Source organism: Scedosporium apiospermum (assembly GCF_000732125.1).
Source record: "Scedosporium apiospermum strain IHEM 14462 chromosome Unknown SEQ_SAPIO_0121, whole genome shotgun sequence".
Classification (NCBI taxonomy): Eukaryota; Fungi; Ascomycota; class Sordariomycetes; order Microascales; family Microascaceae; genus Scedosporium; species Scedosporium apiospermum.
Window position 1 is genome coordinate 766,615 of NW_015971822.1, and position 27,608 is coordinate 794,222.

Consider the following 27,608-nt stretch of genomic DNA (forward strand, 5'->3'; position numbering starts at 1 on the left):
GAGCCCTTCCACGCGCACCACACTCCGCCTTCCCACGCTTTACGTGCCCCTTGACTAGGCGTCCCTCTGCCATGCACCGAGCGTAGACTCCCATCACGCATAAATCTTCTTATTTGTCTGAGAATGTCGCTGCGACTCGACGGTTCCGCTTAATTTCCTACTCGTGTTCTCGTTACCGCGTCCCTCGCAACCCCCCCCCGTCTTTTCTTCGGTCCACACATAACCTCCCCCCTTCATACCTCCGCAATTATGGCAGGAGGATCAGGCCGACCCTCCGCAGGCGCTAGTGGGGGTACAAGCAGCGTGAATGCTAGTTCACGCGCTTCGCCTGCCACGGGCGCGACAGCTTCCGGAAAGATAAAGACTGCGCAAGTCAACTCCAACGGTTACCACCCAACCACCTCTCAGGCCCGCCTGAGTTCGATGAAGAGCGCCCCATTAGATCTGTCAACTGTGGAGCGGCGAGGCCGGCTCGCGACAACCCGCCCGCCACCTAAGAAGAACCGCCTGCATGGTCTGCAGGATGCACCAACGTACTACCCGACCGACGAGGAGTGGAAAGACCCAATGGAGTACATGAAGAAAATATCCCCCGAAGCGAGGCAATACGGTATCTGTAAAATTATACCCCCTGATTCCTGGAATCCGGATTTTGCAATCGATACAGAGGTGCGTCAAATGAGCGTGAGGAGTCCCGCGATCGACATTCTCCGTCCCCCTTACAGTCAACCAAAATGTTGCGCCGCGGGTCCAGGTGTCCAGTACTAACTTGGCGATTCTGTAGAAATTTCACTTTAGAACTAGAAAACAAGAGTTGAATTCCGTGGAAGGAAGTAAGTGTTTTGTCACTAACAGACATCATGCGACCTGCATTGGCTGACGGATTTTCCGCCTCAGGTACTCGCGCGAACTTGACCTACACAGACGGACTGTACAAGTTTCACAAGCAACAAGGCAATAACCCTAGTCGTGTCCCTTATGTCGACAAGAAGCCTCTCGACCTGTACCGCCTCAAGAAGGCCGTGGAGGCGCGTGGTGGTTTCGATAAAGTGTGCAAGCACAAAAAATGGGCGGAAATTGGGCGAGACCTCGGCTATAGTGGCAAGATTATGTCGTCTTTGTCCACCTCTTTAAAGAACTCGTATCAAAAGTGGCTTTGCCCGTACGAGGACTTTTTACGCGTGGCCAAGCCTGGCGTTCATCATCAGCTCGAACTCGAATACGGCGGTCCTTTTACTCCCAGCCCGGCTCCAACCCCCGCGAAAAATTCTCAGGTGAACACGCCGTCCGGCGCTAGAGGCAACTCTCCCGCTCGCCAGGCTACCGATGCTCTTCAGGCTACTATCAATGGTGTCAAGAAGGAGGGCGACGGTGATGCCACCATGACCGATGCTCCTGAGGCACCGCAGCCTGCGTCGTCTTCTGGGGGGTTTACCGCTATCAACTCGGGTGGCGGTTTCACTGCCGTGAATTCCGGTGGCGGCTTTACTAGCTTCAACAAGCCAAATGTTTCCGCCCCGCAATCTAGAGCGCCGACACCCCAGAAGCAATTCGGCAGTCCCCTCACCACAACATCAAAAAATACACCGGAGCATCGATCTTCAGCTGTTTCCCAAGGTACTTCCTTGAAGCGACAGCTCAGCTGCGACAGCGCCGACTCCTTGAGAAAGTCCCACGCCGCCGCCGGTGTCGACCAGGAGGAAGCAGATAGCGGTAGTCGAAGAAGCAAGAGGTTAAAGAAGGAAGCGGTGCCCACAGTCGCTGGTTCCCATATGTCTCAGTTCAGGCCATCAGTCCCCCGGGTACCAAGAGAGGAACCGGCGTGCTCTTCCGCCCCAAAGTGCGATCAGTGTGGCAAGTTTGAAGAGAAGGCCGGGCTTCTTACTTGTGAAACCTGCGACCACTCCTATCACGACGGTTGCCTTGACCCTCCCGTTAAGCAAAAGCCCGAATCAGGTTGGAACTGTCCTCGCTGTCTCGTAGGCGACGGTCAATTCGGATTTGAAGAGGGCGGGCTCTATTCCCTGCGGCAATTCCAGCAGAAGGCTGCCGATTTCAAAGCCGGCTATTTCGAGAAGAAAATTCCTCTCGACTCGAGCACGAATGGCCCCAAGCCTATCACCGAGGACGATGTTGAACGGGAGTTCTGGAGATTGGTTACCGATATTGAAGAGACCGTCGAAGTTGAGTACGGTGCTGATATCCACTGTACGACGCACGGTTCAGGTTTCCCGACAATTGAGAAGTATCCCAACAACCCTTACTCTCTCGATCCCTGGAATCTCAATCTTCTACCCCTTCATCCCGACAGTCTCTTCCGCCATATCAAATCCGATATCTCCGGAATGACGGTTCCCTGGGTCTACGTGGGCATGATTTTCTCCACTTTCTGCTGGCATAACGAGGATCACTACTCCTACTCCGCGAATTACCAGCACTTTGGCGATACCAAGACCTGGTATGGTATTCCCGGAGACGACGCGGAAAGGTTTGAGGCGGCGATGAGAGAGGCTGTGCCTGAGCTGTTCGAGACGCAACCCGACCTTCTCTTCCAGTTGGTGACTCTTTTGACACCGGAGCAACTTAAGAAGGCCGGTGTGAGGGTGTATGCGGTCGACCAGCGAGCAGGCGAGCTCGTAATTACATTCCCTCAAGCTTACCATGCTGGTTTCAACCACGGCTTCAACTTTAACGAAGCCGTCAACTTTGCGCCTTGCGACTGGGAGCCATTCGGCCTTGCTGGGGTGGAGAGGTTGCAGCTCTTCCGACGCCAACCCTGTTTCTCACACGATGAGCTGCTCTGGACTGCAGCAGAGGGTACGACAAGTGGGGCTCTGACCATCCAGACGGCGAAATGGTTGGCTCCGGCCCTTGACCGACTCCACCAAAGGGAAAAGTCGCACCGTGAGGCGTTCATGGCCAAACACCAGGAGATGAGAGTCCGGGGTGGGGAAGGGAACAGGGATTCATCTGACCCACTCGAATGCGTTGTGGATGACACCGACGTCGCCGAAGAGGAATACCAGTGCGCCTATTGCAAAGCCTTCACTTACCTATCGAGGTTTAAGTGCAACAAGACGGGCAAGACCCTGTGCCTTCTCCACGCCGGATACCATGCTTGCTGCGATGCGACCGAAGTACAGCGGTTCAATGGGAAGGGCCATGTTCTCATATATAGGAAGACTGAAGAGGACATGGATACTGTTTACCACAAAGTTGCCGAGAAGGCTCGTACGCCGGAAGCCTGGGAAGAGAAGTACGAGAAGCTCCTCGATGAGGAGGCTGTTCCCGCGCTGAAGACTTTGAAGGCACTGTTGCATGAGGGTGAGAAGATTCCCTACGATCTTCCGTCTTTGCCTCTTCTGCGCGAGTTTGTTGATCGCTGCAATGAGTGGGTAGATGAGGCTATGAACTACACTATCCGCAAACAGCAAAACCGCCGAAAGAACGACAAGACCTGGCAGAGTGGCAAGAGGAAGTCTATTGGCGGGTCATCGCCCGAGCAAAAGGACAAGGATCGCGATGTTTCCAACATCTACCGCCTGCTCCAGGAGGCTGAGCAGATTGGGTTCGACTGTCCCGAGATTCTTCAGCTTCAAGAACGTGCCGACGCTATCGAGCAATTCCAGAAGAATGCGCAGCGTGCGCTCGAGCACGTGCAGTCCCAAGGCGTTCAAGAAATTGAAGACCTACTTGAGGAGGGCCGTAACTATAATGTCGACATGGAAGAAGTTGACAGACTTTCCCGGGTTCTGGATCAACTGAAGTGGAATGAAAAGGCGCTTGCTAGCCGAAGCCTCTTCATGACCCTCAACGATGTAGAGAAGCTCATTGAAGAGGGAAAGAGGCTCGAAATTCCTCCCTATAACGATTACTTGACGTATTACACGGAGAAAATGCTTGCGGGCCAGCAGTGGGAGAAGAAAGCGCGAGAACTAATTGCTGCGGAAATTATCCACTATCCCCAGCTCGAGGCCCTTTCGACTCAGGTTCAGGTTAACGTGATCCCAGTTACGAAACAGACGCTAGCCCGTGTCGAGCAGATCTTGTCGAAGCAGCGCGACGCCCACCGACAAATTCTCGATCTCACGCAAAGGTCCCGCAATCCCGACTTCCGAGGTCGCCCCAAGTACGGTGAGGTGTGCGACATCATGAAGCGTCTCGAAGAGCTCAACTCTAAGCCGAGTGGAACGTCGGATCTGGAGAGGGAGCAGAAGAGGCATGAAGACTGGATGCGCCAGGGCAAGAAGCTGTTCGGAAAGTCGAATGCGCCGCTTCATATCCTGAAAAGCCACCTCGACTACGTATTGGGCCGCAACCTTGACTGCTTTGATATTGTCCACGATAAGCCCCGGGATCCCGCCGAGCCTGCGTCGAGGGAGCCGAGTCCCGCCACGAAGCAGAAGCGTTGGGAGGATCCGGATAGGGAAGTATTCTGCTTGTGCCGTCGTGTTGAAGCGGGGATGATGATTGAATGCGGCATCTGTCATGAATGGTGGGTTACCATTGTCTCTTTTCTTTCTTTATCTCTCCCCTTACTAACTTAAATTATTAGGTACCATGGGAAATGTCTCAAGATTGCTCGAGGCAAAGTCAAGGACGACGATAAGGCACCCTGGACTTGTCCAATCTGTGACCATCGGGTCCGCATTCCCCGCGATGCCGCGCGGCCGAGGCTCGAGGATCTAATTGCCTGGTTCGACGAGATCCCTAACCTTCCCTTCCAGCCAGAGGAGGAGGAAGTCCTCAGAAAAATCATCGACAATGCACAGGCATTCCGGGATCACATCGCTCCCTACATCAACCCCGTGCTTTCATCGCAAGCCGAGGCGGAAACGCAGCGCTTCTACCTGCGTAAACTAGAGGGTGCCGAAGTATTCCTCGTTTCAGAGACAAATTTCTTCCGTCAAGAGCTTTACAAGTGGTGCCATATCGCTGAAGAACCACCGCCGCTTTTCCAGGAATCCAAGAGTACGCGTAAGCCGCGACCGACGAAATTACAGAAGCTCATGGCTCAGCACGGCGTTGATGATCCCGATGATCTACCGGAAGATGTCAAGGGCAAGGCGAACAGTTTACGGCGAAAAGCGCGATACTATGCGACTCGCGAAGGCGGCCAGGGATCTCCTCCAGCAAACCACGCGCAAGGAATGTCCGAACTTGGTACCCCGCACCACCGGGATAGCCATCTGTTTGGAACGGGAGCTGGCGGCTCTCCTCTAGAACGGCCAGGCCTTGTAAACCCGCGGCCCCATGAAGGCCACTCGGTGATCGCTCGCCCCCTCGGTGAACCAGTCAGAGGCGAACCCATGAACATAGACGGCGGCGGCGGCTTGATGCACTCGTTAATGCCGGGCGGCCCACGTGTGCTAGTGGACGAGCAGAATCCTTCTCTCGAAGATAGGCTTCTTCGAGGCCACTTAGATGGGGTTAATCTACATTCGGATGCGGTGAAGAGTAAGGCTCTGGACGTGTTCCGGCGTACGGATTGGGGCCTGAGGAAAGCTGAGGAGGTTTACGGCCCCGATGTGTGGAGGCGTGAGGGCGGCTTCTTCAGCGGCCGCGGTGGTAATGTTAACGTCGTCGGGCCGTCCACCGAGCACCAGGACCCGCGAGAGGTCGACAAGATGTTCGTTGACCTTACGAACCAGGACGATGAGGATAGGAGGAGTAAAGCGACCAGTGGCGATCCGCGCGTCACTGCCGATTCTCTGGAGAGGGAGCGGAATGGCATGGATGCGTTGCTCGACGGCGCTTGAGCAGGACGCCTCTTGTACAACATGAAGTATTAATAGCGCGAGTTTCCCCTTTTTCCTTTTCTCTGTTTTTAACCCCTGGGACGGAACTTATTTATCATGATGGATGGGAGGGGGTTTTCCTTGTTTTAACTTTTGAGGGATGGGTTGAGGATTATGGCCCCCATAACGGGGAGGGTGGTGTCTTGCTTGTATTACAGTGGCCTCGTGAAGAAACGATGGCCCGACTTAAAAACAGGAGTGAAAAAGAGGCATTGGTGTGAAGGACAGTCCAAAAAAATAGTGGTGCGTTGATCTGGCGAGCGGGATTTTTTTCCTTTTTTTGTGAGAGGCTTCTAGTTCTCGTTCTTGTACCAGCATATACTCGTGTCGAGTTTCATTTTTCTTGTGCGAGTTTTCAGTGGCATTATCAATGTTTTCTTGCATTTCTTCTTCTCTTGTCGTTTTACAATCGCCATTCAGTCGAGGACAGGTTTTTATTTTCTTTCCTTTTCAGTGTTAGCAATAGACATCTGGTGTAGCCATCAAGTTTCTTCTGTGTCTTCACGCTTTCGAGCCGCTAGTTTTTGGCAGCTAGCGCTTCTATAGACCTCCATGTCTTTCAACGCCAAAGACATGGTTACATTGTCTACAGGTCAACTACGCAGCATCGAGGACGAAATGTAGGTCGCGTGAATGAAACGACCACCAGACGAAAAGAAAACCGGGGATCGTGATCAAACGGACTCTTCCAGAAACTCCAGATTGGTCTCAGAACAACCCCTGAAGACAGCAGAATGCTGTTGTCGCCGAGCAGAAAATGCCATGGACACTCACTTGGACAAGTGGGCCTAATTCCAGACGACAGGGCCGTTCATATTGGAGAAAAAGAAGAAGAGAAGAAGAGAAAATTCAAAATCACAAGCCAAAAGATGAAAGCCCGTGCAGCACAGGCCGTGTCCAGTCAGCAAGAAGCCGGGAAGTTCCGAGTTAAATCATGTGATATATCACGTGGGAAGATGTTGACAATTGATGGGAGGCGATTGGCTGCTTTGGACCGAGGTGCCGAATTTAATGTTCCGTCACATCACCATCGGACCTCTGGGGCCTCGAAACCTCGAAAGGCAAGCATCTGAACTTCTTGGAGAGGAACTAAAGCACGCTTCCTACCACCCTGCACTTTGTCCTCTCTCACGACTGCGATCCTCTCCCAAGCAGCAATTTCTCTGCGTCTTCCAGTTCAACTTCTTATCTGTAAGACCTGCGAGGTTTCTAGTATCCAGTCGCCATGATTGCTCAAAGGGTGGGACTGTCGGCTCTCCGACGAGGTGCGTTACAAAATACCAAGAGCTCCCAGAACTTGCGCGTCTTCCTCCGGATGAACTGGAAAGGGACCCGCAAAGGACTCAATTGGATTTCTTTCATGAATCACTGACATTTTACAGGAGCGGCTATCCGACCCAACGTCTCCTTCACGCAGAACGTGCCCAGGCTCGCCGTTGCGTCTCGCCTCTCCACCTCCACGCCATCTCGGTAAATAACCCTCTTTCCCCAGACGCAAATAGATCAATTGGGCTAACCCATCCTCCCCAGCGCCGCCATCGTGACCGAGAAGCTCACCCCCGACCAAGAAGAAGCCCTCCTCGTCGCCCAGCGCAAGATCCGCCCCGTCTCCCCCCACCTCCAAATCTACCGCCCCGAGCAGACCTGGTTCGGCGCCTCCATCTGGACCCGTATCACCGGAAGCGCCCTCGCCGGTGCCCTCTACGGCTACAGCATCGTCTACCTCGCCTCCCCTCTCCTCGGCTGGCACATCGAGTCCTCGGCCCTCGTTGAGGCCTTCGCCGGCCTCGGCGTCTTCACCAAGGGTACCCTCAAGTCCATCATCGCGTGGCCTTTCGTCTATCACCTCTTCAACGGCATCAGGCATCTTACGTACGATATGGCGTGGGGCTTCGCTAAGCCTACTATTTCGAAGTGGGCGACCATCTTGACTGCTTCGTCGGTCGTTACGGCTCTTGGCCTCGGATTCTTGTGGTAAACGAGACACAAAAGGAAGAAAAAAATTCCGCGGGGTTTCTGTTTGGAGTGGGGTAATGGGAAAAGGACGGCGAGTTTGACGGGATGTATGGGTAAAACGGAACGAGATGGCGAGAGAGGCTCAAGGGGCAATGAGCAAGTAGGTGTGGGTTGGTTCCAGGCCAGTATGGTGTTGGAATGCACGTGTACTTTTTTTCCTTGGGTTATTACAAGAGGCGCCTGTATTGTCCAGACCATACGTCAAAATAGAATGGCAAAAAAAAAAAAAAAAACAAATATTTCTAAACCTGTCACCGATATCATAACTTGCCCGCAGTAAATTAATACTTGGCTAAAGTCGACAGCCGACATCACGGAAATGTGGCTGACATACGTAGAGTGCAAGTAGGGAAACACGAATGATCAATGCAACTTTTATTGAAGCTGAACGAACGCCTTATCTCCTAATATCATTTCCTATCCGTAACTTCCCGAATGCTTAGACAAACACTGGTATCAAATTTCCCTCCGCCGGCAGCTGTCTGCGCCTAGTAATTAATGTACATGATCTCCGGCTCCTCCACATCCTCAATATCCAGGACGCCAAACTCCAGCGCAAGTCTGCGCATCGCTTCATCGAACATAACATTTTCCTCCTCGCGCTTCTCCAAAAACGTAACCACGGAGTTCACCGAGGTCTATTCGATGAATCTCACCTCGAGAATCTTCTTGACGAGCTGATGATTGCCCAGGGCCACGACGCGCTGGGCGATGATGTCACCCAGGAAGTCGACAAGGTCGGTGCGATCCGAGTCGGAGATGGTTCCGTTCGTCGTGGGTGCCGTGGTGCCGAGGGAAATCTGATCGCTCGAGATGAGGGAAATGGCGTTGACGATTCCGCCCGTGAGCATCTCAAAGTCTAGCTTAGCTTCGGGCTTGTCCTTGAGGGGGTGGAGGATGGCGTCGTTGACGCTCTTCAGAGTCTTGAGCGCGATTAGTCGCACAGCTTCGGGGCCGCCTGCCGCAGCGAGTCCGCCGATGGCGCCGAACAGGACGGGAGCAGGCTTAGACTGATCAAGGAAGTGTTTGAGACAAGTCCGCGTGAGCTTCGATCGGAGGAGTGGGTTGGAAGCGGAGTATCGGCGCGCCAGCTCGCCGACGAGAGAAGCGGAGAACTCTCGTAGCTGGTACTGTTCTCTGATGGCATCCGTGCCGTCCTCCGATCCGAGCTTACGGGACAGGAGGCAGGTGAGAACAGGAGCGGACAGCGGACTAGCGTAGGGATCGAGGAAGAGGGTCTCGTTGGCGATCAAGGCCGCCGTCAGTTCCATCATGCGACGGAGCACAAAGACGTCGTCGAGGTGGTGGGTGATCTGGTCGGAGACGAAGTTGATGAAGTAAGGAACAAGCTGATGGATACCGGGATCGTCCCGGACAGAGGCGAGAGCAGCCTGGCGGAGGCGCACAACTTCTTCGTCTGGGTTGTCGTCGAGAAGTGCAGCTTGGATCTTATCAAAGTAGAGGACCATTTCCTTGCTGACTACATGCTTGACGAGGGGCCGGTTTGGAAGGTTGTCGTTGCCGGCGAGCGCAGCCAAGGCGGGGTTAGCGCCGGCGCCCTTGGGCAGGAGTTCGTTGGATCTCGAATCGGACTGCATGGGGTTCTGGGGAATCGCGGGCTGTACACCTTCAATGGCAAGCCAGTGCGCTAAGAGAGAGAAAATAGGTTAGAGGACGATCCACGAGGAGGCATGTGTGATTGGCAAAAACATACCTGTGAGGGTGGTGTCGCGAGGAATCTTTGGCAGAGGAGCGTTAATCAACTTCTCAAAGTCGACTTCCTCATCTTCAAGATAGTAGATGGGTTGTCCAGGACCCAAACTCGCTTCTCCAAATCGAAGTGGTCGAGTCGACTCGTAGCCGTAGAGCGGTTCAACATCGAGGACGCGGAGGGCAGCATTGACATCCTGCACCGAAAGGGTCGTGCGATGGGCGGCCCTCATAAGCCTAAGCGACTCAACAATTACTTGACCGACGCGGTACTCGACATCTTGAGTTAGGCAGCGAAGGGCTTCGTCGGAGATGCTCGAGATGCCTACGGATTCGGCGACATCCTTGACGTTCTCGGAATTCCAGAGGAGTTTCGGTTGGTCGGCAGCAGCTACCGCCTGGCCAGACATCGTGCCAAACAGTCCAGCTGGGTCGATTGATAGAGCGATTCGGTGTGATGAGAGGAGTTGCGATGAAGACGATTCTGGGCTTGATGATGGCTCGAGTCTGGAGTGGTTGTGGCAGGTGAAGTTGCGAAGCTCGTCGAGGCTTAGTCAGCGCCGAAGCTCTGTATGTTCCACTGCGGTAGGAGTGATGGAGAAGAAGAAAAACATCACAAGCTTGAATATGTCGGATGGTTTCCAATTCAATACAAATGGTAACCCTCAGGAGTCTTTCCTTTGCATTATTCTCTAGATTTCCCCGGTTTGGGAAATTTAGCGGGACAATTCCTGAGGAAACGAGGTTTGCAATTGAGGCTCGTCCGCTCACTACGTTCTCCATTCATAGGAGGGAAATCTCAAGGTCTTCCATAATGAGATTTCAAATCGATACTTTCACTTCCACGGCTGGAGGGGACACTTTCAAGATCAACTGGCCTTCGTAGGGAGCAAAAATAGTATCTTCAGCTGACATTCTCGCGGGATAAAAATGTCAATAACCTTCACAAACTAAGATTATTTCCCAGCAGGTCCAAAAATAGAACCACCTTCTCTCCATCACCACATCTAGGTGTTAGATATCAGATGTTTAGCTTGGCCACCCCCCCTTCTCTATTTGTTCATTTAGAAAGCCTCGAAGCTACCTCGTATGCATGAGAATAAGGTTGCCAAACTTCCATCACCAGTGCTCTTGTCATACGTTTCAACTACTGCTCACGATTGGACTGGGCATCTTGGATTCTGACGTCAAGAACGGTACCCAAGAAACCACCATTGTAGTGACAATTGAAAGGATGAAAGTATTGTGGCCTTGGAAAACGTCAGAACTGATCTCGGTCAGACGATAAACTGCCCCGCACATCGCGGTTAAGAAAGTAATATCAAGGGAACATTATATATATATCATGAGTCTCGACACTCGTTCTGAAATTTCATCTTCATCGCAATCCTATCTCCATTGTACCTGAATCATAATCCTCATCGTCTTGAGAACCTGTGTTCATAAGTAGAATAATTCATCTTGTACCGTCCCATAGAAATCAAATCTTCCACAATGGCACCGAAGATCCTCATTGTTCTTACGTCCACCGACAAAATGACCAGCGGCAAACAAACTGGGTGGTATCTGGTAAGTTCCCATGATCATCACATATCCTTCATTTCTAACGCAAATTCAATCTCACTTTTAACCAGCCGGAGCTCGTTCACCCCTGGGAAGTCCTCCATTCTAAAGCAGAGCTCACCTTCGCCTCACCCAAAGGTGGAGAAGCTCCCGTCGACCCAGCCTCTATCGAGGCCAGCAAAGCGGACGCTTCCTCCATGAACTTCATCAAAGAGCACAAGTCCCTCTACCAAAACACCAAGAAGCTCTCCGATATCTCCCACACTGCCGCTGACGAATTCGACGCCGTGTTCTATCCCGGGGGCCACGGTCCCATGTTTGATCTCGTGAACGACGAAGATTCGATCAGGATCATCAGTCAAATGTACGCGAAGGGGAAACCCGTTGCCGCGGTGTGCCACGGTCCCGTTGTTTTCGCGCATGTTCACGGCCCGGATACGCGGTCCATGCTGAAGGGGAGGAAGGTTACGGGGTTTAGTGACGTGGAAGAGGAGCTGATGAAGTTCGTTGATGATATGCCGTTCTCGCTCGAGAAGGTCCTGAATGAGAAGAGCGACGGAGGGTTCGAGAAGGCCAGTGAACCGTGGGGGGAGAAGGTCATTGTTGATGGCCATGTCATCACTGGGCAGAACCCTGCGTCGGCGAGGGGTGTCGCTGAGGCGCTGGCTAAGGAGCTGAGTAGGTCTCATCATGTCTCTTCGAGACCCCAGTTTTTATGCATCCTTCTCTGGGAAGCTTGAGGTGCTAACTGTTTAAACTGCAGAGATCTAACACCTCTACTAACCCCAACAGTGTGTCTTGGATAAGAGACATTCGCCCCTAGATTGAGAGGAAATGACCGCCCCGCACCCCCCAGAATGCCAGGCAGAAACGAAGTCGAGTTCACGAATCGCAGCAATGCAATGCCAAGTAATAAAGCCCAACAACAATAGCCATAACACTGTTCTCATCGAGAGTGACATGACTTGAATGTGCAATATTAAAAATCTTACTAGCCTCCAGAATCCCTAAACGCCATGCCAAATGCCATCCACTATTGACCTCTTCATACCATGATTCATTCCAGTGGTAATGTTATGTTTCATCATGTCGACATATCCAATAATAAAGGATTCGCTCCGACGGCTTCCCCTCCTATGATCTTGACCCGCCACTCCATCTTAGCGCCTCCTTGGACCCCCTGGCATGCCAGGCATACCACCGCCCATACCCATCTGCTTCATCATCTGTTGCATGGCCTGCATATCACCCCCTCCAGGCATCCCACCGCCGCCGAGCATCTTCATGAGACTACCCATATCGGGCATGCCGCCCGCACCTGCACCTCCCATGCTCTGCATCCTCTTCTGCATCGCGGCGAGTTGCTGAGCCTTGTTGCCGCCGGCCATGGCAGCCTGCGCCCTCTGCATGTTCTTCATGTTGCCGCCCATCTTCTTGGCCATGCCCGCCATCATCCGTTGCTGTGTTAGCAGATCCTCGACCTCGCGCACGGAGGTGCCGGATCCCCTAGCCACACGCGTCATCCTTGTAGGTTGCTCGATGAAAAGCTTGCCGTCGGAGTCGAGTTCCTTGTCCGTCATGGAATCGCAGATGTAAATCATGCGCTTTAGCTTAGCGCTTCCGTCCTCGTCGTCTAGGCCTTGCATCATGTTACTCATTCCGGGGATCATGCCCGCCATCTTGGACAGAGGGCCCATCTTCATAATGTTGGAGAGCTGGTCTCGTAAATCGCGAACTGTAAAGATACCCTCGGCGATGTGCTTCATCGTATCCTTCTGGTCGAGACGTAGGCTTTGCACATGTTCGACAAGGCCCGCGATATCACCCATGCCCAGGAGCTTCTGCACGAACTGCTTCGGTGCGAATCGCTCGAGGTCTAGCATGTGCTCACCCGTACCGATAAACACGATGGGGGTATGTGTCGCGGCGACGGCGGAAATGGCACCACCACCGTTGGCATGGCCGTCAGTCTTCGTAATGATGATGGCACCAAAATCAGCCGCCTCCTTGAACGCCTTTGCCTGAGCCTCAGCCTGCTGACCTATCGAAGCATCCAGCACCATGATGGTCTCGTCGGGTCGAATGGCTGCCTGGATGTCTACCATCTCCTGGAACAGCGCCGACTCTTGCCTGTGCCTACCCGACGTATCCACAATGATCACCTCGAACTTTTCCCTCTTGAACTTCTCAACACCATCCCTCGCAACGACCGCAGGATCCGTTTCCGTCAGGGAACCGTAGTACGGAATCTTGGCCTTTGTAGCATTCTGCTTCAACTGATCAAACGCACCAGCACGGAAAGTATCCGCGCAGACTAAACACGCCTTGTAACCCCTCGTCTGGTAGTACCTCGCCAGCTTCGTACACGTCGTCGTCTTACCCGCGCCCTGCAGACCGACGAACATGATGATGTTGGACTTGCCCTTCTTGGGTCGGAAGGCCTCGGCGTGGGGGTCGACGAGCTTGACGAGCTCGTTGAAGACGGCCATTTGGATGAGGCGCTTCTTGTTGACCGCCGTTGGCTGCTCCTTGAAGTTGACGGTTGCGCGGATGGACTTGCGGAGCTGGCCCACGAGGCGGACGTTGACGTCGGATTCGAGGAGGGCGGCGCATATCTCTTTGAGCATGGCATCGAAGGCCTGTGGTTGCGGGAGTTGTCAGTAAGGATGTATGGCAAAGAGTGTGGGAAGCTTAGATGTAGCGTACCTTTTCATCGAGATTCGCCTCTCGATTGAGGTTATGCACGGCGCTGCTAATGCGCCGGCCGAGATCCTGAAGAACCATGACGATATATTGGATGGAATCAGCTCAGTACTCGATCGGGAGTTCGTGGGACCGTTAAGTTGAGCAGTTTGCTTTGGGTGCGGGAGAAGACGAGCACACCAATACAATCGTAATTGGAAGTTGGTCGTCCTTCGCAGGTGCGTGGCACTGAATGTCCAGATTCTTAGTGGGGTTTGGCGGGGGCTTTCGCTGAACGTCTAGCTTAGTCAGCAAAGGGTTGAGCAATTGTTGGCAGCTGCATTTCTTCGCTCGACCTCCTCATCCTCACATCCTCAGAAACCAAGAGATCAAATGATCTTCTCCAAAACCCGGAGCTGTTGGTTGTTCAGTCTCTCATGTCTTGCTTGATATACTTATTGATATGTGCTACTTAATTTTCGTCTAGATATTTGACATTTTTGCCGACCACAGTGTATGTCGTACGGCGTCAATATATACACTTGAACGCATTCAATCATGTGCTCATCCCTGAGAGAACCGAAAACGATGGAGGCAGGAGAGAAAAGGGAAAAGGATGTCCAAAAACGGCGAGAGTTTATTTTCATTCCTTACGCCGACTTCTTCTTGAGGACCCATAGCTCACCCTCAGACTGGTTATCGCTAGAAACATACAGGTTCGTACCAGAGGGATCAAAAGTGATACCCGCGAGACGGAAGCAAGTACTCATAGTCAAACTCATCGACTGGCAAGCGCCAGGGTTCTGGGCGCCAAAGATCTCAGTATAGCCGGACATGCTATCAGGCGGAGCGGCGGGGTCATAAATGCCGTCTTCAAGCTGGGTGAAGGGGACCTGAACGACGGAGTAACCGGTAGCGGGCTGCCTGTTCCACGAGCCGTGGAACGTGATGTAGAGGTTCTCGCCCGGCTTGTCGAAGACGGCGTCGATGGGGGCGCTGTGGGCTTGGAAGGAGAGGCGGGGCGGCACGGACTCTTGGATGCAGCGCGCGTCGTCGAACTGGGCGTTAGGCGAGACGACGAATTGGTCGCCCGTCTTGAAGGAGGCGTCGCGGATGACGGTTGGGTCCCAGACGGTGAAGCAGGTTGGGTAGCCGTACCATTTCTCATTGGGGATGGCGGGGTCACCGACTAGTAAACGATGTTAGCAAAGATCAACTAGGATTGCGAGGTAGGAACAGGTGCTGAAAGTTGCTTTCGGGGCCTTATTCTATGGACTTACGATAGTTGAGTTCCTCGGCAGGGTTGTCGATGTGGATGTCCGTGGACTGGCCGTTGACGGTTCGCCGGAAGTCCTGCATTCCGGGCTGTCAGTAGTGCATTTTCCACTTGTCCTGGAAAACCTAAAAAGGAAGGAAAACAAGAGCCCGGGGCGAGGAAGGAACGTACATCACCGCTGTTCTCAGCACCCCAAACGTGGCCGTTGGGGTCAAAAGCGAGAGCGACTTCATTCCGGAGACCCCAACCAAGCTGGTGCCCCTGGGTATTGTACTCCCAACCATCAGCGGGAGCAGTGTCAGCATCAAAGACCCTAACAGTGGCACGCATGTTGGCAGCATTCATATCAAAGTTAGAGTTGCTGCCGACGGACACGATGATCAAGTTCGGCTTGTGAGGTACGACATGGACGGTCCTGGTAAAGTGGATACCGGTGCTCATGTTCTTGACAATGGTCTTCTGGTTGGTGAGGGCTTGAGTAGCGGCATCGTAGTCCCAGGACCAGACGTTCGTCTCAGAGCTAGCGTACAACTTCTTGCCGTCGGGGCTCAGACTCAGACCGTGGCTGAAGCGGATGTTCTGACTGAGTAGCTTGCTGCTGGCAATGCAGCCGTCGGCACCAAAGGTGAGGATGCTGATGCCCTGCCTGTTTCCCAGGACGAGGAGGTTGCCGGCGCTGTCGAAGACGAGGGCACGTGGCTGCTGGAGGTTGCCCTGGATCTTGGTGACTTGCCAGTCGGCGTGGACCTTGAAGGGGAATCGGTTGGCGGGGACCCCGGCGCAGCTGGTTGGGAAGGGGATGGGGGCGATCTCTGCGGTGTCATTCTGCGCATGGACTGGGGCAAAAACATGTTGGCATACTATTTCTCTGCTTTGACAATATGGCGCGAGACGTCTTCACGCAGGCTGTACGCTGGTAAGGGGAACTTACCCAAGCCCGCGAGGGCAATGAGGCCGGACGTGACAGTTGACAAACGCATTTTGAGATGTTTCTTTAAGCCAGAGAAAATAAAGCACAGGGTTCTAGGACAAGCTCAAACTGCGCGATTTGGCAAAAGGCTACACCCCGAAGAAAGGAGTAAGAGAAGCGCTCGCCAAAGCAAGTGACGGAGTATTTGGCGGCTCACGCAACCTGTATATAAAAGCAGCCCTCCTCGCCTCGCTAACCTAGGATAGGTAGTTTAACCCTTCCATCGCCGGATTGAAAATACACGTCTACTAGATATTACTTGCTCGTTAAAGGGGGAAGAGAGCATCTCGATGCATTCTTCCAAAGTGAACTCTTACTAAGAACGGATTCCTGGTGGAGCGCCAAGGAATGTAGAGATCAACTCGATGGGTGGATATTCGTAGGTGCCAAGATGTAGGTCCATGGCGACAAGGTGATTAACACCACTTGCATGATATCGTCCCGGCTCACCTTCCGCCACCGATCGACCATCCCCCACCATTTTGTTAGGAGTAGTGAACTTCGATCATGCGGGTGCTTGGTACACGGATCGAAGCTCGAGGTTCTCAGGTACCTACCTCCCTTGCTCGGAGGTTATCGGTGGAGGAGATGAGTAGATTAGTCCAATCAAGTGGCATGGGCGAGCGTCACTGTGAGATGGGACGAGGAAGATGCAGATGGTGGCGTAATAAATCGGCCGGGGCTGCTGTGAGAAGGGATGTGTTGTATACCATGAGAGATCCACTTCTTGCATCGCCTACGTTGTCCGGCTAATATCGAAGATATGGTGATGAACCAAAGATGAGAGGTGACCCGAATCATGGCAAGACACGGAAACCGGTACACTGGTTCTATAGCCGGGTCAGTAGACTGTCATATACAGTAGACCGGCCAAATGAGTAAAAAAATGGAATGAAAAGCAACGGTTAGATCTAAGACTTGATCACGCGTCACTAGAAAGAAAGCATCGTCAAACAAGATAAAAGTAAGGGCGAGGGCAGACGGGAACGGGAAAAGAGACTCGGCGATAGTACCAGCAGCGTGAATACCTCGGACATGGAAAGGCCGCCGGTCCTATTTATCCCCGCGAAGTGCCACCGATGCTTGTGTGCTTGCCGTTAACTCGGTCTGGGCAGGTGTTTATTCCAAGGATTGGAAATGGGTGACGACGCAAATTTCCAACAAGAATCACCCAATCCAAAAGCCTTGGCGCATCTCCCCCTGTTCTTTTCCGTCTTGTCACCCGAGCCTCAAGATAAGGAACACATAGAGAGAGAAAGAGAAGAGAGAGATGCAAAGACCCAAGACCGACAAGAGAACAATACAATGTGTAGAGTGGTGTGGAGTGAAGACTGAGATGACACGGAAATCCTTTTCCACAAGAAATGAGAAGCGAGAAAAAAAATAAAATAAAAATAAAAATACAAAACCATTGCTCAAGGTTTCGTCACCTCTACCTCCCCTCTTGGTGCAGGTTCCCTCACCATCATAGTCTCAATGAGCTCACCACCCCCAAGAATAAGGCGATCCACCTCTCTGAACCCGTACTTCTCATAGATTGGCTTGGCCAATGGTGACGCATCAAGATAGCACGGCAGATTCGCCTCATCAGCCCTCTGCACTCCCCACCTCAACAGGGAGCTCGAGGCGCCTTTGCCCTGATATGCCGAGTGCACGCCAAGGATATGCAAGAACCAAAAGCGGCGGTCTCCCATAGTCTCCTTGCGCTTACGAGCAATACCTCCGAAGAATGCCTCCGCGAGCGCCGTGTCTCCGACGCTCGGCCAGGGTCCGGACATGAGGGGATCGGCCGAGGCAGGGTAAGGGTCCTCGCCGTCGGTGTGGGGCGCCGTCCATTTGGCAAAGCCGATGACGCGGTGCGGAGGCGACGAGGCCGGGTCGGTGACGACGACCATGGTCGTGCGAGGGTCGGTGAGGTAGACCTTGAGGGAGTTGGCCCAGCAGGCGTCGGTCTCGGGGTGTGGGCGCGGGAAGCACCGCGAGCCGATGTAGCCACCCGAGAAGGCGTCAAAATAGACGTCAGTGATGCCGTCGAAGTCGTCGAGGGTGGCGACGCGGGTGGTGAAGGTGGACATGTTTCTTATACAAGGAGAATCTAGAGACTTGGTTTCGGCGATTTGTTTGTCCTCTTTCTTTCTGAGGAACTATGAACAGAGTTTAACTCTAATGGAACAGTCTTTTGAGAAGTAATTGAATTCCCAAGCTCCGAACTTGAGGTCTGCGGTCGTGAAAGAAGCTTTTTTTATGTTCTTCGGACTGGCGCCTCGGAATTCACGTCTGGGTCTACATAGTTGGGGGCGGGGCTTGGAGCTTGGAAAGCTTTAGCTCTCAAGAATTCCCCCTCCGCCGTTTCCGATGACTCTTGCCGGGGAGATTGAGACTAAGGACGCAAATCCTTGAAACATGCAACACTGCAATGCGCCAAGATCCACCGCGCCTGAGCCGGACGGGTTTCCCTCCTTTCTGGGGTCGAAAAGCGTGGATCTTTTGAGGGAGTTTGGCCTTTTTTATTCAGGTCAGATTGGTGTAAGGGACGGTCCGTGTTTGCTTGGATCCCAATATCGGACTACGATGTGGGGTAAAATTGTTGAATTGGCTCTTTCTATCCTTGAGCATCTCGACTTCGACTTCAAAGGGGGAGATGAAGGTGAAAATGAGCCGCACACCTCGAATTCAATCTTGGATGGCCAATTGGGTCATACTATGCATGCACGTCTATTAATATTATCATTACTATCCTTATTTGCGCATCTTAAGCGCACAATCCCTTGACCAAGCTAGCATTCTCGCCAACCAGCCCATCGAAGTAATCCAACAGAGTCTGTACGGGTATCATATCCATAGTTCCAAGCGTCGGACTCGACGACTTAAGAACTTTTCCTCCAAAGAGGACACGAACGAAGTATTCACTCTCACCGTCGTTGCCCCCATTGCCATGACCAGGCTTCCCTCCACTTCCATGCCCCGCGGGCGTCGCAGCCTGACCTCCCTCACCAGCCCCACGAGGCCGGTGACCCTGCTTCTTCTTCCTCCACAGCTCAAAAACAACCTCGGAACCCATCCCAGGCCAAACCATGCCATCAATCTGCAGGATAGAAAGAACTCGAGACACCGAGCCGTCATGCGCAACATTATGCAGATACCTCACGGAACTCTTCCCCTCTACGGCAGCACGGATATTCGCCGCCAATTCGGCGATCCAAACCCCGTAGCTCGCGACGCTGGCGGCTAGGGACGTGGACGCGTCGCGGTACATCTGGCTGTACTCCCAGTTTCCGAGGCGGTAGACGGCGTCGGCGAGGTCCTGCGTCACGCACGTGGTGCTGTTAACACCGTTTACGAGCTTGCAGGGGAGGGGCTTGGCGTGGCATTGCCGCGCCGAGAGGTTGTCGTAGTAGTGGTCGAACGAGGCATGGAAGCCGCCGTCGGAGGGGGGCACGCCAGAGATGTCGTCGAGGGTGGCGTAGAGGGAGGCGGTGGAGTCGAGGTGGGATTTCCAGGCGGGGTTGGCACTGGATTTGATGGCGTCGAAGGCTTTGGAGCCGGCGCTGCAGGAGTACTTGGGCTCGAGGCTATCAATGGCAGATGCCTGAGAAAGTTGGTGAGAATTAAATCTTAAGCAACAACAGACCTTTCACGAGTTAGAGGAAAAGAGGCGGGGTTCGGGTGTCCTGTACCTGAATCAGAAGCGGGACGGGGTTCTTCACTCCCCACATGCCGTTTACTACCATGCCGGCAACCTGGCTCGTGATGACGTTGTTGGTTACTCGGTACTTGACCGTCTTGGTCCAGTCCTCGCGCCTGCTAGGCAGGAAACCGAGAAGGTCATGGTAGACACCGTAAAGGTCTGCCCCGTGCACCCAGGAGTCGTCGAGTCCCTCAGCCGTAATCTGAGGGAACTGGCAGGTACCGATCCATCCGGACGGTACGAAGGGGTTCACGGGAGAGATGTAGCCCTGCCAATACGTGCGAGCCGGGTCATGTCCTTCCCAAGGTTCACCGTGATAATACAGGCCGATGTCATCGCAGTTCCACTGGTAAGACTCCACGGGGAAAGCGTTCGACGCATAAGGGGTGCGTTTATGATGGCGATGGATCTAAACAGAAGAGAGTTGTGTTAATTTTGCTGGCTTGCGATCTAAGACCTTTTTCCTGCGTCAACAAAAGGCAAAGTCTGTCATACCAGTTCGACATATTGTAGTTCATACTCGCGCGACGGTCGCACATACTCCCGTTTCCTCACATGGGGCATGTTGCACCAATTATAGCTTCCATATTTATCATCCGGTGTGTTGGATGAATCGTAAATGAAGCCATACACACCTTTACCGCTGAGGACCTTGTCCAAGTCATTGATCTCGGTCTTCGAGGGAGGATGCCAGGCAACGTCCACCTGAGCCGACACGGCGGCCGTCACCAACGGCGCCGCACCCAGCAGAGCAGCCGTAGTGCCTCTGGAGGAAAAGAAGAACATGGTGATGTAGTAAGTGATGAAGAGGACGAGAAGTACGAGCGCTATGGTGGCCACTCTCACGACCCGACGAGAAGCCAAGGTAGGCATCCTGACGTTCTTAAACAGCCCGGCAGGTCCATATCACACCCATGCCGATGCCGTACCCCAGTTGCACGTAACGGATGACCCGGCACACCACGTGGGACGGGCCCGGCACGTTGGGAAGCGCTCTCGGGTCACTGGGGGGGGAAGTCGGGGGAAGGATGAAAATATGCGGGGCCTAGGGATGGGATCTTTTGTGCGCGAAATAGTCAATGATGAGTGTTGATTGATTTATGAAATGGATGGTTACATGCTCCGATGGAAAATGCTAACCGACAAAAGCTTCGGTGTAGAGTTATTGCGGATGCAATTAGAAGCGTCGCACTCGATGCAGGTCGTTGTGATGGGATCGGCAGAAGCTAAAAAGGGACTTGGTGAGTTTGAAGGTTCATGGGACACGCCAAGGAGCACGTGGGGAAGAAGAGCCTCGGAGTGGCTAGAAAGTTCAAAGTTGCGATGAGTCTCTCAGTTGGAGATGCACCACGCCCTGTTGAGGTTGGCCTTCCTTTTGATCGAAAACCCCCGCCGTTTTGCATTACCCGCCCAGGTTTTAGACAGCGTGTTGAGATGAATGGAAATCGAAGTGGTTTCTCGGAGTTTTAACCGTGGTGCCAAGATCTAAGATCTCCTGGGCATTGTATGATTTTGGTGTTTTGGGGGGGGGGGGGGAAAGAAAAAAAAAAAATAAATAAATAAATAAATAAATAAATAAAAATAGAAATAAATACCATAAGAAAGAATCAAGTGTTAACGTTCGTTTTTAGAATTATAACTTCCCATTTCCTACCCATCATTGATCCCTAAACACGCTTGATGAGAGGAGTTGTTCCGACTCTGTAAACCATAACACACAATCGGCCTCCCCGCGCCAGAGCTCAACGCTGCCTCCCACAACATAGACACAGACATGAAGAAATTACTTCGTAAAGCGTAGAGGGGGTCTTGGGTATTGTTCCTCTATGCTGCGCGCAACATTTCAGTATCTCCTTTTTTCTTTTTTTCCTTTCTTCCTCTCCTTCTTTTTTTTTCAGAGCTCTAATAACCCGGTTCGACCTATTCCTGTTCCCAAGTTCCTTTCCGAATCCAACTCCAAGAATCCAAGTTCATCTCATCGTGAAGAGGGCAAAAAAGATAATAATAAAAGACATAAAAAAGGCAAAGCCAAAAGAAGAAAATAAAAAGAAGGAGAGAGTTCCTGAGGAAAATTAAAATAGAGTAGCTTCGACGGCGCGTTTTATCTCCGCCCACATGTGCCGCAGGTCTTGATGCCGACAGGATTGCTGTGTCCGCATCCGCACTTCCACGCTTGTCTGGTCGCCTTGGCCACTTCGGGGGCTACTCCACCACCCCCGCTCGGTGTCTTGATGTGAGGGCTTCCACCGGTCGGCGAATGGACGGTTGATCCTCCGGCGACGCTGGCACTGCCACTGCTGGATGAGGAGGTGGTTGAAGAAGCCATGAGGAGGGTTTGGTTGATCATGCTCCGGATAAGACCGAAAATTCAATTATGGTAATTATAAAGTATAGAGTTTGTATAGATGTGCGCTGGTATGGTGTGGAATGTGTATGATGGTGGATTTTGTGAGGTCGCAGGTTAATATTAGGCGCCTTGGAATAATTTGGTTTCGTGGCCGTATTAGGTGTTAAGTCATGAGATGGAAAGGCGAGCCGATGTCAACAGGTGAAGGATCAGGATGTAGACGAGGTGTTGATATAGAGAGAGGAAGAGGAAACGTTGAGGATTGATGCGGCGAAATGCCTCGCATTCATGATCGACGGCTTCGAATCGTTCGCGGGGTGCGGCGGGGCAGATGACAACTAGACGACAATTCCTGGGGGGGCGCGATGAGCCAGGGGGGAGTCGACAGACGGGAAGAGCTGTGCCAAGCAGGAGCGAGCTTAAAACTAGCCAGAGCTGGAGCTGGAGCTGGCGACTGAGAGACAAGAGAATCGGACGTGGTAACGCAAGAGAACGAGCTAGGATGACATGACTTGCTCAGGGTGATCCAGTGAGAAGGGTAGCCTCAGAGACAGGATCAATTATATCGAGAGATGTTGTCCACTGGCGTGAAGAAGCTAGGGCGAAGGCGAATCTCGGAAATGAAGAGAATATATACGGAAACGTGGCCGGGCGTACACTAGAGACGATGAAATCTAGAAGGGTTCGACCTTCGACACGATCAACGGATCATCAAGGTGGCGCGCGTTGTGGAGTTTCAGGCCGGGGAGGGGAGACTGGGGACGGGAGCCGTGGACTTGAAGAAGAGATCAATGTGTTTACTTGTACGACTTGAGAGAGATCAATGATGGGATAGGTTTGATGGTTCAATGGGATCGAGATGCTCGGGAATCTCTGCCCGACTATTGATGTGCTGGCAAAGGGCTGTCCAGTCCAGGTTCATGTACGAAGCAGTGTAGGTTCACGAGATCCAAGCCAAGAGAAAAGAAAAGATGAAAAGAGATTCTGCTGATCAGGCCGGGTGAGAGACGAACCAACGAGACGAGGGAGGTACGAAGTGGTGTGCGAAGTAGACGATGCAACGCAACTCCCGCTAACCATTATTACACTGCGAACTATTTCTCGCTCCGGCTCACCCCCCTCAATGCCCCTTCCGCTGCCCTCGGTCCAGAAGTTCAGAGGGGGTAGATTAATTCTGTCGGCTCATCAATCGTCCTTATTCGCTGAAGCAAGCACTTGCCCATATCTCCTGTGCTCTTTGCCTCCAGGTGGTCGTCCTGTCGCCTCTGAATGATTGTCAGAATCTTCTTCGCCTCAATACTCGTACTACTCGACGAGGTCACGAGGTTAGTCACGAGGGCATCAGGAAGGCAAGAAAGCAAGAAGGCAAGAAGGTAAGAAGGCTTCCGTGCTGAGCTGTCAAGGTGTTCCCAGTAACGAGTTTACTGGCTGACGAAGCCCACGATGGATCAATATCGTGTACCGAGTACGCTACTTTGGTTTACGGATCGACCATTGAATGGATGGCCCTCGTGCTCTTCTTCCCAATTTGGGCATCCAGCGCCCGGCTAGACTTCAAGCTATTAGGAGATTGGGCCCGCTTCAACGGGACTGATCCTTATCGTTGACTCGTTGAGCCATGGTGGAATCGAAATGGGCTGGACCCTCTGGCTTACGACTTAGTGGTGGGGGAGGGATGCGCCAGTCCAATGCCAGACTTTATTGAGAAAGAAACCCCTCATTTGCAACGGTAGCAGCAGTTATGCGTAGTAAACAAGTGGGAGTGTTAATCAGAGTGGCAGTTGCAGTTCCATTTCCACTTCCAGAATGACAACGTGTCGTGCTGCTTGTCAGCGTCTGCATCTGCGTCCGCGTCTGGTTCTGGTTCTGGAAACCTATCGAGTCATAGATATGCGACTGGTTCCTTGTCCTTGGTACCGACGCCAAGTGGTCCAACTCTTTCCCAGTGTTTCTTCACAAAGCGAGCCGTCGGAATCGCCATTCCACACCACGAGCTTGTATTCGGTCTTCTGCAAGTCCGAGGTACTATGTACACTGGTTGTCGTCTGTATGTGTACAAGTAGTTTATACTAGTGGTAGGGGTCGTGGTATTCAATGTTACTTTGGATGGACAACGAGTTTGATGCTGATCCAATATTGACACTCAACTCTCTCTTCTAGTTGGCTGCCGAGAGACTTGGTAGACCAGTCGGACCCTTTTGCTGTTTCCCCCGCTGCGTCTACTTGCCCACCGCACTGCACCATCTGCGCTACAGGAAACTACTGCACTAATAATATTAGTGTTGTCTAGTGTGGTAGCGCACGCCCAAGCCCGATTTGTCCACGAGTCACATTGCTGCAACCCTTCGATGTTTGGGACTCAGGTTTTGTGGTGGTCTTATTCTCCAGCCTCAGGTCCTCTTGTGCACCATTGCACATCGCGCATACATACATGACACATTGCACATTGCACAATGCGGACGGCGTCGGCGGTTCCAAGCGAGAGTCTGACCGGGCCTTCCCTGTCTCCGAGGGCCGTTGACTGTTAGCTGGTGATGGGATCTGAACGGATGAGATGTCCGATCTAGAGATTGCTTCGTGCGGAGGAAAAGCTAATGATGCCGACACCGAAGACTCTCATGTGTGCCTGGAGCATGTTGCCAAAAATATACCTGCGTAAGGTATGTCCGTATCCCGTGCTTCATCTCCGTCCCAGCGTTGTGGGACTTTCTCCTTCCCGACAGCAGCGAAATACAGCATCAACGATTCTAGTTCATCTTCGAGAGACCATTCCCATAACCTTTCACAGTTAATCTAATACATATTTGAGAATGGTGTGTCCAAGATGAGGGTTCTCGAGCGGCATTCCTCGATTCCAAAAGTTAGTATTGTACGGAAGCCTGTAGCAAATTTGTAACTTTTAAAATTTTTCGACCTCAACCCCTCCATATACACACACCATCCATACAAATACTTACACTTCTAATTAAATAAAATTTAATATTATTTAATATCATTATATTATTTAAGCTCTAATTCTCTAAATATAAAAAAAATTTTTAATAGTAAACTTATATAATTTTACTTTTATTAAATTAAAAACTTATAAACTATAGTATTATTAATACTAAAGTATTACTAGTTTAGTTAAACTAGTCTTATATATATTAAGATTTATTATAAAGCTTTATTATAAGATTTCTATAGCTTTTATAAGAAATAACTATTAATTTTTAAAAAAAATCTTATAAAGTTAAATAATTTTATTTTATTTTTATTTATTTATTTAATATATTATTAATTTATTTAATAATAATATTATTAACTTTTTTTATATTATATATTTTATAATAAAGATAATTAAATATTATTAACTTTTCTTAAATTTTAAAAATTATTATATAAATTTAAATAATTAATATTATTTAAAATTAAAAATTAAAAAAAAAGCTATTAGAAATTTTCTTATTTTTTTAATTTTATATATTAAAATATATTTTTAAAAAAATTATATAATTTATTTTAAAGTAATATTTAAAGATATTAGCTTTATATAAAGATTTCTTAATTTTAAAAGCTTTTAATTAATTTTAATAATATTTAAGTTATTTTAAAATATTTAAATTAATTATTTATAAATTTAATCTAAAAATTAATTTTTAAAATCTCTTATAAGAAACTTATTTAATTTCTTAATATAATATCTTTTTTTAAATTAGATTATATATATTAATAATTATTTAAATTTAAATTATTTATAAACTTATTATAATAATTTAAATTAAAGATAAAATTAAATTAAATATATATTATATCTTATTTTTTTTCTTTATAGAAATTAAATAAGATAGACTAGTTTTTAATAAAATTATATAAAATTAGTAAATATTAAAAAAAAGGAAAGTAATTTAAAAAAATTTACTTAAAATTTTAGTAAATATATTTTTTTATAAAAATTTTTTTATATTAATTATTATTATTTTTTTAAAAAATTATAAAAGTTTTTAAAATATTTATTTTTTAAAAATATTTTAATTAAAATAAAATTAAAATAAAAAAAGTTAAATTAAATTAAAAAAAGAAAATTAAATTTAAATATTAAAATCTAGATTTAAATATTATTAATTAAATTAAATATAAAATTATATTAATTATAATAGATTTATATATATTTATTTAAACTAATAATAAAAGTTTATAAATTAATATTAAAATATTTTAAAGATATAAAACTTTTTATTTATAAAAAAAATTATTTTTTTTATTATATATTAATTTTTATAAAATAGATTATATTAATATAAAGTAAATTAAGATATATTAATCTTAGATAAATTAGAAAACTTAGTTAATAAAATTATTTAAATTAAATAAATATTAAAAAAAAATTAATATTAATTATTTAAATTAAGATATTTTAAATTTAAATAATTTAAAAAAGATATTTTAAAATTAATTTAATTTTTTTTTATATATACTTTTAAATTATTATATTATTTAAATTATAATCTTAAACTAATTATATTTAAATAAATATATATTAAAATTATATAAATTTAACTTTATTATTTTTTATAAAATTTAAAGTTAACTAATATTTAATATAATATTATAATTAGATATATAAAATTAATTAAAAAATAATAAAATATTTATAATTATTTTAAAATAATATATAACTAATTTTTCTATATTTAAATATAATAATAATTCTAAATTTAAATAAATCTAGTAAACTTTTCTTAAATAATAAAAATATAAAAGTAATATAAAATAATTTAATTAATTTTATTTAATAAATTAAAAAAGTTTTCTAATATTGTGATGGTGAAAAGGGGGACATTGGTGAAAAGGGGGACGTTCTTAAGATTCCGCGAGGGTGGAAGCGGAAGAATATTGTTCCTTGCCATGGGCCATGGTCATGGTTATTTCTTTTCTTTCCTTCCTCCCTCGGGAGGGAGAACAAGTTCTTTAACAAGTTTTACAAGTTCTTCAGTTATTCTAGTTATTAGTTCTTCTTTCAATTTGACTTGGTTATTATCAGTTCTCGTGGATTACTTTGTGTGGTGACTCCGGACATTTCTTCTATTGTTTTATATGTGGGAGTGTCCCCTATTTGACATACTCGTGATCTTTGGCTTCCCCCTATTTGGAAGCCTCCTTTGGTTGTGATATAGCCCTATTTCCTGTTGATTAACTACTTCCGACGTCTATTTCCATTCCTGCAGGCAGAACTGCAGCACTTCTTGCAGGAACTATTCTAGACCTTTTTGACTAACTGTTTCTTCTTGTTTCTTGTGGTGTTTCGGGCAGGCTGCACTGCTCCGTTATAATATAAACTATATAAAATATTTCTATTTTATAAATATCTAAAATAATATTTTATAAAAAAGTTTACTTACTTACTAAAAATAAAATTAAGTTTAAAAAAATTAGTTTTACTAGCTTTTAATTTTAATATTATAAATACTTTTATCTTAAAGTTAATAATTTTAAAATTTAATTAAAATAAAATTATTTATTTTTAAATCTATTTGTATTTAATTTTAAAATAAAATAAAATAATATTAGTGTTGTCT

At 48.9% G+C, this 27,608-nt stretch overlaps 7 protein-coding genes and 2 pseudogenes across 7 annotated transcripts; 3 read left to right on the forward strand and 6 right to left on the reverse strand.

The window, feature by feature from the left end:
* Nucleotides 1-249: 249 nt before the first annotated feature.
* SAPIO_CDS8283 (PLU-1-like protein) lies at nt 250-5,759 on the forward strand (the record flags this gene model as incomplete). Its single annotated transcript, XM_016789950.1, has 4 exons — nt 250-669; nt 785-833; nt 898-4,495; nt 4,556-5,759. The coding sequence occupies 4 exons, from the start codon at nt 250-252 to the stop codon at nt 5,757-5,759; spliced, it is 5,271 nt and encodes a 1,756-aa protein (XP_016640213.1).
* Nucleotides 5,760-7,023: 1,264 nt separating this feature from the next.
* Nucleotides 7,024-7,776, forward strand: SAPIO_CDS8284 (uncharacterized protein; the record flags this gene model as incomplete). Its single annotated transcript, XM_016789951.1, has 3 exons — nt 7,024-7,063; nt 7,181-7,268; nt 7,329-7,776. The coding sequence occupies 3 exons, from the start codon at nt 7,024-7,026 to the stop codon at nt 7,774-7,776; spliced, it is 576 nt and encodes a 191-aa protein (XP_016640214.1).
* A 526-nt stretch (nt 7,777-8,302) lies between these two features.
* Nucleotides 8,303-9,934, reverse strand: SAPIO_CDS8285 (uncharacterized protein; the record flags this gene model as incomplete). Its single annotated transcript, XM_016789952.1, has 3 exons — nt 8,303-8,416; nt 8,471-9,462; nt 9,529-9,934. The coding sequence occupies 3 exons, from the start codon at nt 9,932-9,934 to the stop codon at nt 8,303-8,305; spliced, it is 1,512 nt and encodes a 503-aa protein (XP_016640215.1).
* A 1,084-nt stretch (nt 9,935-11,018) lies between these two features.
* Nucleotides 11,019-11,858, forward strand: SAPIO_CDS8286 (uncharacterized protein; the record flags this gene model as incomplete). The annotated part of the gene is made up of 3 exons (XM_016789953.1): nt 11,019-11,093; nt 11,159-11,765; nt 11,851-11,858. The coding sequence occupies 3 exons, from the start codon at nt 11,019-11,021 to the stop codon at nt 11,856-11,858; spliced, it is 690 nt and encodes a 229-aa protein (XP_016640216.1).
* A 389-nt stretch (nt 11,859-12,247) lies between these two features.
* Nucleotides 12,248-13,871, reverse strand: SAPIO_CDS8287 (Signal recognition particle 54 kDa protein-like protein; the record flags this gene model as incomplete). Its single annotated transcript, XM_016789954.1, has 2 exons — nt 12,248-13,726; nt 13,794-13,871. 2 exons carry the CDS (start codon nt 13,869-13,871, stop codon nt 12,248-12,250), a joined length of 1,557 nt encoding a protein of 518 aa, XP_016640217.1.
* A 548-nt stretch (nt 13,872-14,419) lies between these two features.
* SAPIO_CDS8288 (Uncharacterized protein) lies at nt 14,420-16,025 on the reverse strand (the record flags this gene model as incomplete). The annotated part of the gene is made up of 4 exons (XM_016789955.1): nt 14,420-14,958; nt 15,050-15,122; nt 15,217-15,881; nt 15,977-16,025. 4 exons carry the CDS (start codon nt 16,023-16,025, stop codon nt 14,420-14,422), a joined length of 1,326 nt encoding a protein of 441 aa, XP_016640218.1.
* Nucleotides 16,026-17,430: 1,405 nt separating this feature from the next.
* Nucleotides 17,431-18,090, reverse strand: SAPIO_CDS8289 (annotated as a pseudogene; the record flags this gene model as incomplete).
* Nucleotides 18,091-18,767: 677 nt separating this feature from the next.
* On the reverse strand, nt 18,768-20,489 carry SAPIO_CDS8290 (Histidine acid phosphatase; the record flags this gene model as incomplete). The annotated part of the gene is made up of 3 exons (XM_016789956.1): nt 18,768-19,604; nt 19,693-20,112; nt 20,199-20,489. The coding sequence occupies 3 exons, from the start codon at nt 20,487-20,489 to the stop codon at nt 18,768-18,770; spliced, it is 1,548 nt and encodes a 515-aa protein (XP_016640219.1).
* A 1,315-nt stretch (nt 20,490-21,804) lies between these two features.
* Nucleotides 21,805-22,050, reverse strand: SAPIO_CDS8291 (annotated as a pseudogene; the record flags this gene model as incomplete).
* Nucleotides 22,051-27,608: the final 5,558 nt, after the last annotated feature.